Below are 20,557 nucleotides of genomic sequence, written 5' to 3' on the forward strand. Positions count from 1 at the left end.
CCCTTTCAATGAGTGGGGCTCCCCCTTCCCTCGCCCCAATTCGAAGGGTGGGCCTCTGTGCCCTTCCCCCAGGGGCAGATGCTGTCCAGATGGGGGCGGGGGCGGGGCCCTGGGGCTGCGGCCACGGCGGGACTGTTTGGGGAGCAGGGGAGGGGCAGTGGTTGTGGAAGCTGGAGACCTGGGGAACCAAAGAGCAATTCCAGGGCTGGCGGGCGGGCCGTCGCTGGAGCAGCTGCCCTCGGGGTGCTCCGGGGAGGCTGTGGGCAGGCAGGGGAGGAGTCCCGGCGGAGCTGCGGGCCGGCAGGGGTTAACCCGGGAGTAGTGGTCGGGTCAGGTTACTTCCCTTTAAAAAGAAGGGGAAAGGAGGAGTCAGGCCCTGGTGGGCAGTGTCCGTGGCTGGTCCGGCTCGTCCATCGGGGGAGGAGGCTCGCAGCCGGCCAGGGTCGGGCGCCTGGCAGCCGCAGGCAAGTCGAGCGCGGTGCAGAGGGGACCGGGTGCGCGGAGGGGCCGCCGGGCGCAGCCGGGCTGAGGAAGGGACCTCGATGCAAGCGCGCGCAGGACTCCGACGTCCCTGCCGACGCCCCCTTCCCAGACCGGCACACTGAGGTCCAAGGCGAGAGAAGGAGAGAGACCCCTCTAGGATCGCGCCGCCAGGATGGTCCCGCAGCGGGCCTGTCAACCGGTCGGGGGTGAGGGGTCGCCCCTCTGAAGAGGTGGCCCCCGGGGTGGCAAGCGCGGCTGCTGGCGCCTCTGGGGGTGTGAACCGACGGAGAAACACCACTGGTGCGGCGGACTCAGCCGTGCTGGGGTCCCGGGCCGCGTGGGGTGGGGACAAAGCGTGGTGGCGAGCGTGGTGACTGGTGGTGACTGCGAGGCTCAACCGCTCAGACTCGCAGTGGGTGGGGCGGAGCCAAAGATGCGCGAGGTCCTGGCCAAGGCTGGGGGTCTGTTTACACAGCCCCCAGAGGGGAGGGGGGCCGGGGTCAAGACTCCAGCAGGAGATCCCCTTAGCTAGCCTTGGACGTCTTGCCTCCCTCCAGAGCCCTCCACCCGACTACTATTTTAAAGGGAATTCCTATTTTTAGTGAAAGTTGCTCAGTCGGTGTCCGACTCTTTGAGACCTCATCGGCTATACAGTCTGTGGAATTCTCCAGGCCAGAATATACTGAAGCAGGTAGCCTTTCCCTTCTCCAGGGGGTCTTCCCAACCCAGGGATCGAACCCAGGTCTCCTGCATTGCAGGCAGATTCTTTACCACTCCCCTACTCCTTACGACACCACCACTGGGATGAGGGTTTTCCTGATGTGGGAACAGAGTGCTTGCTCCAGCCCTACCCCGAAGCCGAGATGATCAGTGTTCCTACTGCTTTCGGCATTTGCTCTGGTAAGGGGCTTCCAAGTGGAACCAGTGGGGCCCTAACCTTGCGCTTCCCCACCCCCGAAGCAGTGCGGTGGGTGGGGGTGCCCAGGTGGGTCATGCCTTGGGTGTTGTGACTTGAATCCTCCTCCTCCTCCCTTCATCCCAGCCCAGGGCAAGGTGCTAGTTACTAGAATCAGTGGGACAGTCAGGCAGTGTGGCTGACTGGTCAGAGTGCAGTTCTCAGGCAGACCTGAGGGCTGATGCTGGCTTAGTCCCTGAGTCTCTCAATGACTGGACGTCTCTGGGCCCTGCTTTATTCACCTGTAAAAGAGGAGTGTGGGCCTTCCCAGGTGGAGCTAGTGGTAAAGAATCTGCCTGCCAGTGCAGGAGACAGCAAGAGACAAGAGTTTGCTCCCTGGGTCAGGAAGAGCCCCTGAAGTAGGTAATGGTAACCCACTCCAGTATTCGTGCCTGGAGAATTCCACAAAGGAGCCTGGCGGGCTACAGAACATGGAGTCGGACACTACTGAATGACGCAGCACACACAGGCACACACACAGAGACACACACAGTAGTGTCTGAAAGAGCAGTCTTGGAGCAGATGGGCCTTCGAGTTGACTGTGGTTGAAGAGTTGGCTGCAGACACATGAGGTGGGGGAGGGGAACAATGGGGGCGCAGCCAAGAGAAAGTGGGAATGGGCCTCGGATCTGCCAAAGACCCCCTCCCCACACACTGGGGGCAGAGGAGGTGGGGAAAGCAGGGTGACTTCCCCAACTCTGGCAGTAGGCTGGCATCCTCCCCTAGCCCACCTCCCTAAAGAGCCCTAGAATCTAAGGCTAGACTATGAGTGGAAGGAAGCTTAGCCCAGGGAGCTGCCTCCACTTCACAGATGGAGAAACAGGCTTAGCTGTGTGAGGCAGCCCAGCGCCTGCCCCGTGATTCCCCCCCAGAGTCTGCTAGAGTGGGGCATCAACTCCCCACTTCCACCACTCTTAGGCCAAGTTTTCCAGCCCCTTTGCTTCAGGAGTTTTATTGCTAAGCATTCCAAGAAGAAAGGTTGGGGTCCACACGTGGGAAGGCAGCAACCTTCCCAGTATTGGAGTTGGGCCTAGTTCCTGGGCCTCTGCCTTTGGTGGAAGACCAGGACCCCACGCTGGGGACTCTTCCAGAATCTGGGAAGGACGGTGTGGATGGTGGGCCAGCCACTCACATGGAGCCCCCTGAGTGCCTTCCTTCACACAGGCCACCAACCATCACCTCCAGCCTGGGCCCAGGCCTGGGTGTCATTCATCTGAGGCGCAGCAGTGTTTCTCAGCTGCACCCTGAAGGCAGACCAGGGTCCCCCACAGCGGCCTGAGTCTGGGAGCACCGCCCTCCCCTTCTGATAAGAAGTTCCACTTCCTAGTGCCCCCACAGCTCCGGGTCCTGGTCTAGGGGCAGGGAGTTGCTGGCCTCTTTGTAGAGCCCCCAAGCTGACTTCCACCAGATTCCCAGTCTCTCCTTGCAGTAGCTACTCCCACCATGTCCCTTAGAGTGCCTATAAAATTCAGAAGAAGGGACACACAGTTCCCCTAAAAGATGATCAGATCTTTCCTCCTGCCTGGCCTTCTTTAAATTGCTGTCTTGTGCTGTCTCCTCCTGAGGTCTCTTGAAAGATGTATGTCTCCTCCTGAGGTCTTTTAACCCTCTGGGGCACTGCGCAGTAGGAAATGTAGGTGCTGTATGAGAGGACGCTTTCGGGAGGTATGTATAATCCAGCAATAGTATCTGCCACAACTGTCTGTGTGACCTCGGGCAAGTCACTTAACTTTGTGCTGTGGTTTCCTCAAGAGCCAGTGGTGGTGATTATCCTGGTGGTGATTGTCTGGTGGGTCACACAGAAGGGAGTTTTCCAAGCAGGATCTGCAGCCCAGAAAGGCCCTTCCAAGGCTGGTGTCCTTCCACCCACTCCCCACGGTCCCCGTCTCTCCTTTGCTCCTGAGTGCCCTGCATTGGCTTCCAGAGGTCAAAACAGGAGCTGACTTCCTATGGGGGCCTTCTGTGGTTCCCACAGGATGGACAAGGTCCAAGGCTCCCAGAGGAAGCACCCTGGGGGGCTGGCCTGGGCCCAGGCTCCTGCAGCTGTGGGTGGAGACCTCAGAAGCCTGGGAGAAAGCCAGGAGCCTCAGGGGCCAGAAAGTGCCGGCACTGAGGCCCCAGCCTCATTCCTGCTCTTCACTGTCTGCTCCTTCAGAGCAGATAGCTGGCCTTCGGTTTTTCTATTGCTCCCAGCCTGCCCAGCCCTGCAGCTAAAGGGGACGACGGGGGAGGTACTGAGTGAACCTGAGCAGCAGCTTACCCCCAGGGCCCAGTGGTCTGGGAGGGAGCCTGGGCTGCATAGTTGCCTGACTTCTGATCCTGGGTTTCCCATCACAGTCCCTCCCAGGCTGCTGGTGTTTTCATGTTTGAATAGAAAGTAACTTGCACTCCTATATCTGAGATAAAGCTTTGTCTTCTATATGAGTGGCTATGCCTTAAATATTCTCTAACACGAGGGTTGTTAGCCTTTCTTTCTTTCTTTTTTTTTAATTTATAACTTTTGTTCTCTGGACCAAAGCATAATTGGGTAGGAAAAATATAAACCCACAGGTAGAAAGGCAGCTTTGGTTGAGGCAGGGGCTGGGGACTCAGCTTCTTCCCCATCCAGAGATAAATAGTGAAAGGAATGCGCTCATTGGCAGAAATCTTCCATTCCAAAGACCTTCTGCACCTGTCGCCTCCCCCAGAATCGGGCGGGATGGAGCAGTGATTCCCAAAGTGAGCGCAGCTGAACACGATGATTTTGTTGGCTACCTAGATGAATGATTTTCATTTATTTATTCATTTTTAATAACTCAGTTTGTCTTTGGCTATGCTGGGTCTTCGCTGCGGCATGGACCTTTCTCTAGTTGCAGCAAGCGGGGGCTACTCTCTAGCTGTGGTTTGTGAGCTTCTTACTGCGGTGGCTCCTCTTGTGGAGAACCGGCTCTAGGACACAAGGGCTTCAGGACCTGCAGCGCCTGGGCCCTGGAGCACGGGTCAGTAGTTGGGGCATGGGGGCTTAGTTGCTCTGTGGCATGTGGGAGCCTTTCCAGGTCAGGGATCAAACCTGTGTCTCCTGTATTTAGCAAGTGGATTCTTTACCAGTGAACCACCGGGAAAGCCCCTTTATTTATTTTTAAATTTTTATTGTATAAGTCATTTTCCTTTTTCAAAGCAACCTCATCTGTGGTACTTTGTTATGATGGCCTGAGCTGACTAATACATTGATTTTATTTTTATTTATTTAGTTTAGTATTTATTTGGCTTTGCTGGGTCCTGACTGCAGCACATGGGACCTTCAGTCTTTGTTGCACCATGTGAGGTCTTCAGTTACGGCCTGCGAACTCTTAGTTGCAGCATACGGGCTCTAGTTCCCCGACCGGGAATGCAACCCAGGCCCCCTACATTGGGAGCATGGAGTCTTAGCCACTAGACCAGCAGGGAAGTCCCGAATTGTCTTATTGCTGCACCTGTTCCATGAGCATGTATTACCTGCCTGCTGTGTACCAGGTGCTTACCTGGTGTAGAGGATTCTACCCTCATGGCACTGAGTCTTGAGGGTACTGGGAGGGCTTCCCTGGGGTAGCATCGCTGAAGTGAGCTTCCTGGGTGAGTGGATGGCAGGTGAGGGAAAGACACAAGCTTTCCAGGCCCAAAGAGCAGCTTGGGGTGGGAGTGAAGGGTGGAGGAGGGAAGAGATGATGGGCTTGAGAAACCAAAAGAGGCCAGTGGGGCAGAACAACAGGGGGCAAAGGCTTGAGATGAGACCAGAGACTCACAGGAGGCTAGATCATACTGGACCTATAGGCTGTTGCAAGGAGTGTCGACCTTGTCATTCATTCAGCCAACACTGAGCTTCTCCCCTGTGCTAGGCATGGCACAGTCTACAAAGTCATGGCACCCTTGAGGTGCCTTGGTCTAGTGAGAAGCTTTTGAACAACATAGATGGCCTTTTCTTAAGTTCTGTGATAGAAGTGTGAGCCAGAGGCCAGGGAAACACCAGGGGAGAGGAGCTGCCTCTGCTTGAGAGGGCAGTGACATTTGACCTGGGTTTTGGAGGATGAATAGGAGTTTGACAGGAAAGAGAGAAAAGGCATTCCCAGCAGTGAAAGCAGGCACAGAGGTATGAAAAAGTCCAGGGAGTTTGGGAGAAATGCCAACAACTGAAGTCACGCTGGGCACTGGAAAGAGGAGAGGCCAGAAGGTCAAGTCCACAGATTCTCAGGCTTGAGCCAGAGGTGAGCTTTCGTCCTCCGAGCAGTGAGGAGAGGGACACCAGGTGTGAGCAGGAGAGGAAGATCTCTCTGCCAGGTTGTGGGGCAGGGGGGGCGACAGGAGGGGAGAGCGAGGTCACTGCTACCCAGTGGGCTGTAGCCATGGCCATGTGGGGGCTATGGCGGGGGCTGGGAGAGAGATCTCTTTATATTTTCAAAGAAGGTGGGGGCTGTGGAGCTTGCCCCTCTCTGTGTCCCCAGACTGGGCCGGCACAATGCCCAGAAAAGGGACCTCTCATTCCAGGGCAATGGGCTGCCTGCTGCGCCAACTTTGAAGACCAGAGGCCCTTTCCAAAAGAGTAAGGATTCCAGCCAGCTGGGCCCATGGGCTGTGTCCAAAGCAAACAGGAAAAGGCCATGGTGGGCCAGGCAGGGCCTCTTTCTTTGTTTGGAGTCGGAACAGGCCAAGCAGGCTTGTGTGTCTCTCTGCTGCAAAGGTGGGAGCAGGCTGCAGGCCCTACAGAGTGAAACTTGTTGCGGGGGGAATACACGGCCCCTGGGTGCCAGCCTTCAAGGGCACAAGAAAGATGGCTTTCCTTGGCAAATTCTAGCCTTGATGGAGCGAGACGGGGAGCACACGCTTCTCTCTCTCGATCATCCTCAGGGGCCTCTGTTCCCTCGGTCACAGTGCCCAAGCTGGAGCCCTCCCCAGGGACTTGGTTTCCCACTCTTGCCTTTTGGTCATCAGCCCAGGCCTAATAGGGGTGGCTGCAGGTCACTGCAGTGGAAAGTCCACACTGCCCAGACCAGGGCCCCGGGGGCATGTCTCCAGAGAGAAGGAGGGAAGTGCTGACTGCTCAGAGCACCCTCGAGCCCAGGGCACCCGGGATTCCCCTGAAGACTCTATCCTGTACTCAGACCCAGGCCAGATGACAGGTGGCAGTCATTCAGTCTCCCAGGGATGCCTGGATGAATTAACCTATGTATATATTCAACCCACTCACGCATTTGTTTCCCAAGCCTCCAGGCAAGCTCAGGGGATGGCCAGCCCAAGCCAGGGCAGGGAGTGGTAGAGGAACAGGGTCCTCAAGGAGCTGATGGAGGAGGCAGACTCAAGCCTGAGATGCATCTGGCCCAAGCAAGAGTCTTGCCTGTCTGCCATGGTTGGAGAAGGGCTCAGAGAAGGAGCAGACCATTCTCCCAGGGCAAAGTGGAAGTGGAGACAGGGGTGGGGACGGGCTACAGAGACTCCAATAAGGCGTGACCCCTGAGTAGACTCACTCATTCATACATGCACCAGTCCCTGCCTGTGTGTATTCACTTCAGTTCAGTTTAGTCGCTCAGTCATGTCCGACTCTTCGTGACCCCATGGATCGCAGCATGCCAGGCCTCCCTGTCCATTACCAGCTCCCGGAGTTTACTCAAACTCATGTCCATTGAGTCGGTGATGCCATCCAGCCATCTCATCCTCTACAGTCCCCTTCTCCTCCTGCCTAAAATGTTTCCCAGCATCAGAGTCTTTTCCAATGAGTTGGTTCTTTGCATCAGGTGGCCAAAGTATTGCAGTTTCAGCTTCAGCATCAGTCCTTCCAATGAACACCCAGGACTGATCTCCTTTAGGATGGACTGGTTGGATCTCCTTGCAGTCCAAGGAACTCTCAAGAGTCTTCTCCAACACCACAGTTCCAAAGCAACAATTCTTTGGCACTCAGCTTTCTTTATAGTCCAACTCTCACATCCATACATGACTACTGGAAAAACCATAGTCTTGACTAGACGGACATTTGTTGGCAAAGTAATGTCTCTGCTTTTTAATATACTCTCTAGGTTGATCATAACTTTCCTTCCAAGGAGTAAGCGTCTTTTAATTTCACGGCCGCAGTCACCATCTGCAGTGATTTTGGAGCCCAAAAAAGTAGTTTGTTACGGTTTCCTCTGTTTCCCCATCTATTTGCCATGAAGTGATGGGACCGGATGCCATGATCTTAGTTTTCTGAATGTTGAGCTTTAAGCCAACTTTTTCACTCTCCTCTTTCACTTTCATCAAGAGGCTTTTTAGGTCCTCTTCACTTTCTGCCATAAGGCTGGTGTCATCTGCATATCTGAGGTTATTGATATTTCTCCCAGCAATCTTGATTCCAGCTTGTGCTTCTTCCAGCCCAGCATTTCTCATGATGTACTCTGCATATAAGTTAAATAAGCAGGGTGACAATATACAGCCTTGACGTACTCCTTTCCCGATTTGGAACCACTCTATTCCATGTTCAGTTTTAACTGTTGCTTACTGACCTGCATACAGATTTCTCAAGAGGCAGGTCAGGTGGTCTGGTATTCCCATCTCTTTCAGAATTTTCCGTAGTTTGTGGTTATCCATACAGTCAAAGGCTTGGGCATAGTCAATAAAGCAGAAATTGATGTTTTTCTCGAACTCTCTTGCTTTTTCCATGATCCAACAGATGTTGGCAATTTGATCTCTGGTTCCTCTGCCTTTTCTAAAACCAGCTTGAACATTTGGAAGTTCATGGTTCATGTACTGTTGAAGCCTGGCCTGGAGAATTTTGAGCATTACTTTGCCAGTGTGTGATATGTGTGCAATTGTGCGATAGTTTGAACATTCCTTAGCTTTGCCTTTCTTTGGGCTTGGAATGAAAACTGACCTTTTCCAGTCCTGTGGCCACTGCTGAGTTTTCCAAATTCGCTGGCATGTTGAGTGCAGCACTTTCACAGCATCATGTTTCAGGATTTGAAATAGCTCAACTGGAATTCTATCACCTCTACTAGCTTTTTTCGTAGTGATGCGCCCTAAGGCCCACTTGACTTCACATTCCAAGATGTCTGGCTCTAGGTGAGTGATCATACCATCGTGATTATCTTTGTCATGAAGATCTTTTTTGTATAGTTCTTCTGTGTATTCTTGCTACCTCTTCTTAATATCTTCTGCTTCTGTTAGGTCCATACCATTTCTGTACTTTATTGAGCCCATCTTCGAATGAAATGTTCCCTTGGTATCTCTAATTTTCTTGAAGAAATATCTAGTCTTTCCCATTTTATTGTTTTTCTTTATTTCTTTGCACTGATCACTGAGGAAAGCTTTCTTATCTCTCCTTGCTATTCTTTGGAACTCTGGATTCAAATGGGTTTATCTTCCCTTTTCTCCTTTGCTTTTCTCTTCTTTTCTTTTCACAGCTATTTGTAAGGCCTTCTCAGACAGCCATTTTGCTTTTTTGCATTTCTTTTTCTTGGGGATGGTCTTGATCCCTGTCTCCTGTACAATGTCACGAACCTCCGTCCATAGTTCTTCAGGTACTCTGTCTATCATATCTAATCCCTTGAATCTATTTCTCACTTCTACTGTATAATCGTAAGGGATTTGATTTAGGTTATACCTGAATGATCTAGTGGTTTTCCCTACTTTCTTCAATTTAAGTCTGAATTTGGCAATAAGGAGTTCATGATCTGAGCCACAGTCAGCTCTCAGTCTTGTTTTTGCTGACTGAATAGAGCTTCTCCATCTTTGGATGCAAAGCATGTAATCAGTCTGACTTTGGTGTTGACCATCTGGCGATTTCCATGTGTAGAGTCTTCTCTTGTGTTGTTGGAAGAGGGTGTTTGCTATGACCAGTGCGTTCCCTTGGCAAAACTCTGTTTGCCTGTGATCTGCTTTGTTTTGTATTCCAAGGCCAAATTTGCCTGTTTTTCTAGGTGTTTCTTGACTTCCCACTTTTGCATTCTCTAGTCCCCTATAATGAAAAGGACATCTTTTTGGAGTGTTAATTCTAGAAGATCTTATAGGTCTTCATAGAACCATTCAACTTCTTCAGCATTACTGGTCAGGGCATAGACTTTGATTACTGTGATAATGAATGGTTTGCCTTAGAAACAAAGAGAGATCATTCTGTCATTTTTGAGACTGCATCCAAGTATTGCATTTTGGACTCTTGTTGGCTATGATGGCTACTCTATTTCTTCTAAGGGATTTTTGCCCACAGTAGTAGATATCATCTGAGTTAAATGGTCATCTAGTAGTAGATGGTCATCTGAGTTAAATTTGCCCATTTCAGTCCATTTTAGTTTGCTGATTCCTAAAATGTCAACATTCACTCTTGCCATCTCCTGTTTGTTCACTTCCAATTTGCTTTGATTCATGGCCCTAACATTCCAGGTTCCTATGCAATATTGCTCTTTACATCATTAGACCTTACTTCTATCACCAGTCACATCCACAGCTGGGTGTTGTCTTTGCTTTGGCTCCATCCCTTCATTCTTTCTGGAGTTATTTCTCCACTGATCTCCAGTAGCATATTGGGCACCTACCGACCTGGGGAGTTCCTCTTTCAGTGTCCTATCTTTTTGCCTTTTCATACCGTTCAGAGGGTTCTCAAGGCATTCACTTAACAAATATTTATTGAGGACATCCAGTGGTGAAGAATCCACCTGCCAATGCAGGGTACATGGGTTTGATCCCTGGTCTGGGAAGATCCCACATGCTGTGGAGCAACTAAGCCTGTGTGCCATGACTACTTAGCCCACGCTCTAGAGCCCGTGCTCCACAATGAGAGAAGCCAACTAGAGAGCAGCCCCCTCTCCCTGCAGCTAGAGAAAGCCTGCCTGCAGCAATGAAGACCCAGGGCAGCCAAAAATAAATAAATAAAAAATTAAAACTATACATAAAAAAAACCAAATATGTGTTGAGTGACTACTACGTGCCTGATGCCCTCAGTGAGCAGGAGCAGCCATGCACTGCTCTCATGGGGGCCTGCTGGTGGTGGGCGTGGGGGAAGCACTCAGGCCAGCACTACACAGGTCAAATGGAAAACTATGCCCAACTATAGGGCTTTGAAGAGAGGTTTGTGGTTCTCAGGACCTTGACCTAGCCAGGGAGGCCAGCGTATCTTCTCTGAGAAAGCCTTGAAGAATAAATAGGGAGTAACCAGGGCAAGAGTGGAGGGAAGATGATCCAAGCAGAGAGAATTGCACATGCAAAGGTCCTGTGGTAGATGGCCTGGATGAAGGCCAGATTGGCTAGGGTTCCACAGCAGAAGGGAGTGTGGTGAGAATGAGGTCAGGCAGTCAGCCAGCTGACAGCACTTGACTTGTGGGTATCGTTAGAAGATTTGGTCTGAATTCTGAGAGCAAAAGGACACTTTTAAGCAGTGGTGCAAAATGATTCAATTTATGTAGCAAACTGGTTTGGTGTTGTTGTTCAGTCAATAAGTCGTGTCTGACTCTGCAACCCCATGGACTGCAGCACATGAGTCTTCGCCATCTCCTGGAGTTTGCTCAAACTCATGTCCATTGAGTCAGTGATGCCATCCAACCATCTCAGGCTCTGTCATTCCCTTCTCCTCCTGCTTTCAATCTTTCCCGGCATCAGGGTCTTTTTCAATGAGTTGGCTCTTTGCATCAGGTGGCCAAAGTAGTGGAGCTTCAGCTTCAGCATCAGTCCTTCCAATGAATATTCAGGGTTTGAGGAGCCCAAATGTTAGCAAGGAGTCCATGAGGGTCTAGAAGTGCCCACATAAACAGTGAGAATCGCTTTGACTCAGGACATGGTGAGACTGGGGGGCAGGGTGAGTTGAATGTTGGGGTGGGGATCAGGCAGTGTTGAAGTCTGAGAAACTGGGCTGGTGGATGGGGGGCGGTGACAATGAACGTCATATTCCTGTAAGAACATATTATATTGAGTATGATAAGTAATATCTTCATTTTTCCCAGGGGTAGAATGGCTGACTTCTGGGGAAAAAGGACAAAGGACTTTCAGGTTCTACTATAATTCGTGTGCTCGGTCACTCAGTTATGTCCGACTCTTTGCGACTCCTCAGACAGTAGCCCACCAGGCTCCTCTGTCCATGGGACTTCCCAGGCAGGAATACTGGAGTGGGTTGCCATTTCCTCCTCCAAGGGGTCTTCCTGACCCAGGGTTTGAACTCTCGTCTCTTGCATCTCCTGCACTGGTAGGAGGATTCTTTACCACTGAGCCACCTGGGAAGCCCTCTACTATAGTAGATGGTGTTTAATATGTTTTCTCATTAAATCTGTTCAGCAAACCTGAGAAATAAATTCTAACATGTGTGTATGAAGAAAGGGGTCTCGGAAAGGTAAAATAATCATGGCGGGGAAGAGGTTAAGCCTCCACCAGCCTCCTCTCTTTAAAAAAAAAAAAAAAAGGCAAAACAACTTCATTTCATTCTACTCAGTGTGCTGATAATTGAGGGGAAAGTTTTTGGCAAGAAGGGAAAGGGAGGGGACCTGGAAGAACTCCTTGCTCTGGAAGAATGCAAGGGAGGCTGGGGCCATGGCTCTGGGGCACCCCAGGCCCTGTCCAACCACAGGGGTGACCAACTTGCTCTTGACCCGAGCCAGAAGCCGATTCTCCCTTTCCCTCTACCTCCCACCTCCTGCCCCGGGGAAGTACTCCTAACCTCCCGGATCTAACCTCCATCCTCCTGTTTCTGTGACCGCTGTCTCAGCTCGCAGGCACATCCAAGCCACCTGGCTGCTACCTCTCCCCGCTGGCTGCCTGCCTGCCCTTCAGCCCTTGGTGGGGCTCCCAGGCGGCCTGTAACTGGATACCAGACACCGATTCGTCCCTTCAGGCACCCCCCTGAGCTGCACTCCACACACCCTGTTTCTGGATCTGCTCTTGGAAACCTGGATAGTGCGTGTTTCCACTCAGCCCAGTGACCTTCGCCTGTCTGAGCCCTGGTTAATTTTTGCCCAGTCTTTGCAGGCTCTGGGGCCCCTCCCCTTCGGGGATATAAGCCTGGCCTGAGGCTGCCCTATTCCCTCCCCGTTCCTGAGCCTCCCTGAGCTCCCTCCCCGTCCTCACCATGGCCAAAGGATTCTACATTTCCAAGGCCCTGGGCATCCTGGCCATTCTCCTGGGTGTGGCGGCTGTGGCCACCATCATCGCTCTGTCTGTGGTGTACGCCCAGGAGAAGAACAAGAATGCCGAGTGTGGCACCGCGGCCCCGACGAGCCCCACGAGCCCCACGAGCCCCACGAGCCCCACAGGCCCGACAACCACCTCGGCCACCACCGTGGACCAGAGCAAGCCGTGGAACCGATACCGCCTCCCCACAACCCTCTTGCCCGACTCCTATAGGGTGACGCTGAGGCCCTTCCTCACTCCCAACGAGAACGGCCTGTATATCTTCACGGGCTCAAGCACCGTCCGCTTTGCCTGCAATGAGTCCACGGACGTCATCATCATTCACAGCAAGAAGCTCAACTACACCAGCAGCAATGGGCACTTGGTGGTCCTGAGGGGCGTGGGGGGTGCCCAGGCCCCTGAAATCGACAGGACCGAGCTGGTGTTGCTCACAGAGTATCTGGTGGTGCACCTCAAGAGCCCTCTGGAGGCGGGCAAGATGTACGAGATGGAGACCACCTTTCAGGGGGAGCTGGCCGACGACCTGGCGGGCTTCTACCGCAGCGAGTACATGGATGGCAACGTCAAAAAGTGAGTCAGAGGTGGGCCTGCCGGCTGGGGGCAGATCCTAGATGCCGGGGCAGAGCAGGATCCTGGGGGCCAAGGAAGGGCTTGGATTCGGGGCCTTTGAATGTTCCAGAGCCCTTGGCTGGCCCATCGGTCCATCCAAAGTTCCCAAGACAATCAGCCATTTTCCCCCAGCACCCCCGCAACCCCCCACCCCACTCAATAGGGAATCAGGGGTGAACAATGAAAGCCACCTTGGACAAATAAGAGAACAGGCTCGGAGGAGAGAAATGTGTCAGTGGATGGGGGCAGCCAGGACTTTGACCCTGAGTCCAGAAGGAGCTCTGATCACCCATGTCAGCTGGCCTGTCAGCCTCGAGGTGGCCTGGGAGAGGAAAGAGGGGGTGAGGGGTAAGGGGACAGGGATGAGGCCAGTCAGCATCTGTGAGCCCGCCCCCTGCACAGCCAGCCACAGCCTGCAGCCCCTACCCTGCACACCCACAGGCACAGACACTGTGGACACACCCTCTAACCCCCTGCTCTGGGCAGGGTGCTGGCCACCACACAGATGCAGTCGACAGATGCCCGGAAGTCCTTCCCCTGCTTTGACGAGCCCGCCATGAAGGCCACATTTAACATCACCCTCATCCACCCCAAGGAACTCACAGCCCTGTCCAACATGCCACCCAAAGGTGAGCAGGTCTGGCTGGGGCCTCATGGCCTGGGGCCTGGGAAAGCCGACCCTCCCCCGCAGGGCTGGGGTGCAGGGGCAGGGGATGGGGCACACCTCCACAGGTCTGCATGCTCCCTGCCCAGGTCCCAGTGTCCCGCTTGAGGGAGAGCCCGACTGGAACGTCACTGAGTTTGAAACCACGCCTGTAATGTCCACGTACCTCCTGGCCTACATCGTGAGCGAGTTCACAAGTGTGGAGTCAGTGGCGCCCAACGGTGTCCAGGTATGAGGCCCAAGCTCACCTCGCCTTCCCCAGGGTTGGTCCTGGCCTGGGAGACATTCCTGTTTATCCTCATCCTGGTCCCAGCCCCTAGGCAGTGTGTGAACCCCAGCTCTGAGTCATCTTGGGCAGGTGTCTTTAGTTCTCTGAGCCTCAGTCTCTGTGTCTGAAAAGCGGGACCCTCCTCATTAGCGGGGGCTTCCGCAGTGGCTCAGCGGTAAAGAATCGCCTGCTGGCAGGAGACACAGGAGGCACAGGTTCAATCCCTGGGTAGGCAAGATCCCCTGAAGGAAATGGCAACCCGCGCCAGTATTCTTGCCTGGAGAATCCCCCTGGCGGGCCACAGTCCATGGGGTTGCAGAGAGTCAGACACAACGGAAGCGAATTAGTATGCACCCCTCATGAAGGGAGGTCCTGATTCCCTCTCTAGGTGCCAGAGAGTCGCCATGGCTCATTCCCCACAGGCCCCTCCCTACGACTCTAAGAGAGACACCCCCCACTCCACACACTCCCTGCTGACCAGCTTCCCAGTTTAACCTGGTTGGTCACCAGCCTGCCAGACTCTGGGACTTGGCCTACTTGCACGAGACCCAGGAAGAGCCCCTGACCTCTCCTATCCTCTTTGCAGATCCGGATCTGGGCTCGGCCAAAAGCAACTGCAGACAGCCATGGCCTTTATGCCCTGAATGTGACAGGTCCCATCCTGAACTTCTTTGCCAGTCATTACAATACAGCCTACCCACTCCCCAAATCTGGTGAGTGAGGGGGCTTGCATTGGGGGAAAGTGAGTGGGTCTCCCCCTTCATTCCCGGAGGCCATCCTGCCAACCACCTGGCCTCCCCAGACCAGATTGCCCTGCCCGACTTCAACGCTGGTGCCATGGAGAACTGGGGGCTGGTTACCTACCGGGAGAACGCGCTGCTCTATGACCCTCAGTCTTCCTCCAGCAGCAACAAAGAGCGAGTAGTCACTGTGATTGCTCATGAGCTGGCCCACCAGGTATCCCCCCATCATGGGGAGCCCAGAGCAAGAACATGGGGGGCTCCGGGGGGAGATGGCCCAAGTCATGGCTCTGTCCTCAGAAGCTGAGAAGGGAGTGGGGATTCCACCTGGCCAGGGGTTCGGGGAGGAGTCAGGATGAAGTCAGTAAAGCCTCCAGCTCAAGACTGGCGTGTGGGGAGCATTTGGTGAAGGGTAGCCCTGAACGTCGTTAGTGACCACGAGGTCTGAGTGATTTGCTGGGCTGACCCCTCTCCCCTACAGTGGTTTGGGAACCTGGTGACCCTGGCCTGGTGGAATGACCTGTGGCTGAATGAGGGCTTTGCCTCCTACGTGGAGTACCTGGGAGCTGACTATGCGGAGCCCACCTGGAATCTGGTGAGCCCCCTGCCTAGGGACCGCTGGTGTCTGGGATAGGGGATGACCTGGGTCACCCCCTCCAAGGCCAGTCCCCTGATTGGCTGTTGGGGGTTTGCAGAAAGACCTCATTGTGCCGAATGATGTGTACCGTGTGATGGCCGTGGACGCGCTGGTCACCTCTCACCCACTGACCACCCCTGCCGACGAGGTCAACACCCCTGCCCAGATCAGCGAGATGTTCGATACCATCTCCTACAGCAAGGTGCTGCCCAGCCCCCATGCTGGTCCTCAGACAGTTGAGGGGTGGGTGGGGAGGGTGGCGGGGGTTCAGCCCCCCAGGGCTCCGGGAGCACCCGCCCAGCCTGATGGGGACACAGGGTCCCCCGGCTGGCTTGACATAGCCTCTTGAGCTCCCTCCTCTCCACAGGGAGCCTCGGTCATCCGGATGCTCTCGAATTTCCTGACTGAGGACCTGTTCAAGAAGGGCCTGGCGGTGAGGATCCTCGGCCAGTCACGGGGTTGAGGGGGGCGTGTTTCCCCAGCCTCACAGAGGCTGTGGCTGAGCCTGGGGCCACAGCTCCGCCCTCACAGAACTCTGTCTTTCCACAGTCCTACTTGCAGGCCTTTGCCTATCAGAACACCACCTACCTGAACCTCTGGGAGCACCTGCAGATGGTCAGTACCAATCAGCCCTCCTGAAGACGTTCTGTGGGGGTCCTGAGATGCTGAAAGCCCCAGGGCCGGCAGCACCCCCGTGGGAGAGAAGGTGCCCAGCTCCCCTGCTTGCCCCACCCCCCAGGCAGGACATCTGGAGCCTGGCCTGCTCATTGGCTGCTCCTCTGTGGGTGCAGCGATGGCTCCTTGAAGGAGGTGTGGCCAGAGCCTGGGTCATGAGCCTGGCAGGTGGCCCCTCCCCACCTTGCACTATAGTGAAGTTTATGAGGGGAGCTGGGGAGCACCCTCCTCTGAGTGTTGAGGAAATGGGCTCTCACATTTCCCAAGACCAAGCCATCATCTCCCTGGAACTTTGGAGCCAATCATTTACCAGCTCAGCACTCCTGGCTGCCCTGTGCCCCACCCAGCCCCTCCCAGACACCACTTTGCACACACCAGCACCCTCAGCACGCCCTCTGACCCTCCCATCCAGCCTCACTTCACATTCCTGTCCACTCAGACCCCGAGGGGCCCTGTCTGGGGCAGACCCTCTGACCACTCCTACCCTCCCACCTGGCCCTCCCCGCCTCTCCTGAGCCTGGCGTCTGCACCCTCTCCATCACCCTCCGTCATCTCCCACCCTTTCTCTGTGGCCCTGGTCAGCCTGGCTGACCCCTCCATGTGCCCGCATGCCATGACCAGCCTGACCAGGGAGGGGAGACACCAGGCCTTGTCACAGAGTCACAGGTGGGCTCCTGGGCCCTCCTGGGTGATCTCCAGCCCAACATCCCTCTGTCGTGAGCCTGGTCCCCACCCCCACCTCTCGCAGCATCAGTCCCTCTCCTCTGCTTCCACTGTCTGCCTTGCCCAACCTCAGTTTCCCATTCCTTTCCTTCTCCACACCGACACCCCTCCAAGCTGCATCTCCCCCACCCTCTCCCCCGAATCCACTCTCTCTGCAGCCCCCCAGAGATCCTCTCCCTCTCAGCTTGCACCTTCTGATAGCATCTTCTGCCCTCTATCTATGCTCTTCTTAGTTTTTTATTTTCTCCGTTATTAACAAATGTGGTTGGTTTTTTGTTATTATGAAAGCAATAGGCACACGTGAGAAAAGATTTAAGACAATAACAACCATCCTAAGCCTATCCCCAGACCCCCATCCGCGTGTGTTTCTTTCACATCGCCCACAGCCCTCTGCTTCTCCCTGCCTGTGACTTGGGGACACTGGTTTCCCTTTATCTCTGTCTCTTCCCCTTGCCTGTCTTCCCAGATTTGTTCAGGCTGAGCCATAGGCCATCCTGGGTGCCCCTCCCTGACACACACACACCTCAGGCTTGATCACAGAATGTGGGGTTTGGGGAGGGCATGCAGATTTCCTTAATCAACACAGAATGAACCAGAGGCTGGACAGCTCTTGGCTCGTCCAGCACTGGGCAGCTGAGAGGAGGGCAAGGCAGGCTGGGAGCCCAGCTACAACCTCATGGCCCAGTGCTCCTCCACTACCCCCCAGCAAGGTGGCCCCCTAAGGAGAGGGCAGAGGTGCAGGGGGAGAATGGTGGGGAGGAGGATGGCCGTCCGCTCATGGTTGCACCATCGCCCTCTGCCCAAGGCTGTGGACAATCAGTCGTCCATCATGCTGCAAGACACTGTGCGTGCCATCATGGACCGCTGGACCCTTCAGATGGGCTTCCCGGTCATCACCGTGGACACTGACACAGGGACCATCTCCCAGAAGCACTTCCTCCTTGGCACCAACTCCACTGTCACCCGCCCCTCAGAGTTCAAGTGAGCAGACGGGGTCACCGAGACAGGCGTCCCAGGGAGGTTCTTAGGGGCGGTTGCCATGAGATCCTCTGACCGTAGCAGGGCCTGGCCCGCTGTGCTCCTGCCATCGTGGTTGGTGTCAGTCTAGCTCCTGGGCCAGGAGGAGGGGGGCATTTAGTGCCAGAGTCAGGCAGAAACTGGGAGCCTGGGCAGGACTGTTTTTTGCTGGCATTGGCCAAGAACTGCCGTTTCTCACCCCTGGCCTCTGGGATTTCTTGTTGCAGCTATCTGTGGATTGTTCCCATCTCATCCATCAAAAATGGCCGGCTGCAAGAACACTACTGGCTTCGGGGCCAAGAGACAAGTAATCCGGCCCTCCCCTAGGGGACAGTAACCCCCAGGCCATCCTGCCAGCTCCTGGCCCTGTTCTGGGGTTTTGGCAGGCCTCATCCTTGGGGGTGTCCGTCATCCTTTGGAGCCAGCTTCTTTAATTCTAATTTCTACTCTGTTGTTGCCCAGCTGTGTGACCTCAGTCAAGTTACCATCTGTCACTGGTCTCCCATTTCCCCATCTGTAAAATGGGGCTGGGGACATCTACCCCCATTGAGTTGTATGAAGATTAAGGGAGAGGATTCCCATGAAATGTTCACAACAGTGCCTGGCACGCAGTATGTGCAGTCCTGCTCAGCCAGGCACCGAGGGAACCAAGGTCAGGGCAAGCCATCCCCTGCCTAAGCCAAGGCTGCAGATGGAGGGAAGGGAGACAAGCCATTCGTACTTTCTGGAGCTGTGCTGAGTGCTCCATCAAAGGCGTTTATGGCCTCTGGGGCAGGTGGGCAGAGATCAGAGAATAAGGAGGCTTTCACTTCATGGAGAGGTGAGGAAAAGCTTCCTGGAGGAGGTGAATTGAGTCAGAGGACTGGCAGGTGCTCACCAGGCTAATGGTGGCAGAGAGAAGCCGCCCAGGCAGAGTCAGTAGCAGTGCAAGTCTTGAGGTAGGAGAGAACGTGGGGACTGAGCTTGGCTGAGACAGAGGAGCAGCCTTGAGGTGACTCCGGCCCCTGCCAGCTGCAGGAGACAGTGCCCTCAGGCCAGGAGGAGCCAACGTGATTGAGTCTGATCTGCAGGCACGGAAGGAGCCCCTCTAGCTGCCAGGAGGAAGGCTGGAGGTAGACTTGAGAGAAGGGGGCGTGGAGCCCCCAGGAAGAGATAAGCAGTGCTGGGGGGCTAACTGGATAGGAGGCGCTTCCTGGGTGTGATGGAAAGACGGGAGGAGGAGGGGCTGGAGAAGGAGCAGTGGCCTGGGAAGTTGAGTCTGAGCTGGAGAGGGTGTTGCCGATGGAGTTGTCCCAGCGGGTGTCACTGGCCCGGCCACTGAGGTTCACAGATGGCAATTGGTCTGTCCAAGGCCACCCGTCAGAGTTTGTCCGGGCACCTGGTCCCACCCTTCTTCTCCGCCCCTCACCTTGGTGTGGGCCCAGCGGCCTGAGGGCCAGCTGCTGCCAGGCTGCCCAGGAGGCGGTTCTGCCGAGGCCTGGGGAGGGGAGGGCCCGGGTCAGGTCAGCCTGGGGCCTTCTGAGCAGCCCCTCCCAGCTCTGGTCTCTCCCCGCAGCCCAGAGTGACCTCTTCAAAGCCGCAGCGGACGACTGGGTCCTGCTGAACATCAATGTGACGGGCTATTACCAGGTGAACTACGATGAGAACAACTGGAAGAAGATTCAGAATCAGCTGATGTCAAGGCCGGAGGTGGGTGCCTGCCAGCCCATGCGTCCCCTGCCCAAGGCCCAGTCCCAAGATGGCAGCCCAGACTGCAGGGCCTGCCGCATGGCCCGCCTGAGGTCACACGCTCTGTTGCCCCTTCTAGAGCATCCCTGTCATCAACCGGGCGCAGGTCATCTACGACAGCTTCAACCTGGCCAGGTGAGTGCCTGCCCCTCCTCCCTTGGGCCCCCCGGCTCAGCCGCGGAAGCCCGGCGACTTGGAAAGTGTGGCTCCATAGTGAGAGCCCGTGCTCCCTTCCATGGTCCTCATTGTGTACCAGGAATGGGGTACGGGCTCCCTGTGCTTCGGGACACCCCTCTCTTGGCTCCACAGCCCCAGACAGTATCACCATTCAGCCCAGAGTTTCCAGAGAAGGAATCAGAGTCTCAGAGTTTGAGCATCTTGCCTGAGGTCATACAGTAACTCATGACAGCCAGCTACAGATCTGTCCAACTCTGGAGCTCCAGTGTGCTCCACCACACCCAGGTTTTCCTGAGGGCTCCCTGTGGGTCAGGCTTCCGAGGTGGCACTAGTGGTAAAGAACCCACCTGCCAATGCAGGAAACTTAAGAGACTCGGGTTCGATCCCTGGCTCAGGAATATCCCTGGAAGGAGGGCATTGCCTAGGGGATCCCATGGACAGAGGAGCCTGGCAGGCTACAATCCATTGGATCACACAGAGTTGAACACAACTGAAGTGACTAAGCTCACATATGTGCCCCTGTCTCTCTCTTGAGTCACTCAGTCGTGTCCAACTCTGGTAACCCCATAGTCTATAGCCCGCCAGGCTTCTCTGTCCATGGGATTCTCCAGGCAAAAATACTGGAGTGGATTCTGTTTACTTCTGTTGGGGATCTTCCCAACCCAGGGATCGAACCAATATCTCCTGCACTGCGGGCAGATTCTTTACCCTTTACCGACTGAGCTATGAGGGAGGTCAGGCTAAAAAACCTGGGAAGGACATGACAGGAGAGAGGCAGGCATAGATAAACAGA

The 20,557-nt window shown here is 54.8% G+C and overlaps 1 protein-coding gene across 2 annotated transcripts in view; it reads left to right on the top strand.

The window, feature by feature from the left end:
• The first annotated feature begins 1,268 nt into the window (after positions 1-1,268).
• Positions 1,269-20,557, top strand: part of LOC120875628 (alanyl aminopeptidase, membrane) — a 28,019-nt gene continuing 8,730 nt past the window's right edge. The window contains exons 1-14 of one of the 2 annotated variants that reach the window (XM_040257556.1): positions 1,269-1,383; positions 12,105-13,096; positions 13,622-13,764; positions 13,889-14,028; positions 14,654-14,780; positions 14,870-15,024; positions 15,289-15,402; positions 15,503-15,646; positions 15,812-15,877; positions 15,994-16,059; positions 17,648-17,823; positions 18,087-18,166; positions 19,415-19,548; positions 19,667-19,722. In XM_040257556.1, coding sequence (XP_040113490.1) covers positions 12,465-13,096; positions 13,622-13,764; positions 13,889-14,028; positions 14,654-14,780; positions 14,870-15,024; positions 15,289-15,402; positions 15,503-15,646; positions 15,812-15,877; positions 15,994-16,059; positions 17,648-17,823; positions 18,087-18,166; positions 19,415-19,548; positions 19,667-19,722 — 2,033 coding nt within the window. In that variant the 5' untranslated portion in view covers positions 1,269-1,383; positions 12,105-12,464. Of the gene's footprint in view, positions 1,384-11,573; positions 13,097-13,621; positions 13,765-13,888; positions 14,029-14,653; positions 14,781-14,869; positions 15,025-15,288; positions 15,403-15,502; positions 15,647-15,811; positions 15,878-15,993; positions 16,060-17,647; positions 17,824-18,086; positions 18,167-19,414; positions 19,549-19,666; positions 19,723-20,557 lie in introns of those variants that run through there. The other variant, XM_040257555.1, reaches the window with a different exon arrangement.

Source organism: Oryx dammah, unplaced genomic scaffold (genome assembly GCF_014754425.2).
Source record: "Oryx dammah isolate SB20612 unplaced genomic scaffold, SCBI_Odam_1.1 HiC_scaffold_16, whole genome shotgun sequence".
NCBI lineage: Eukaryota > Metazoa > Chordata > Mammalia > Artiodactyla > Bovidae > Oryx > Oryx dammah.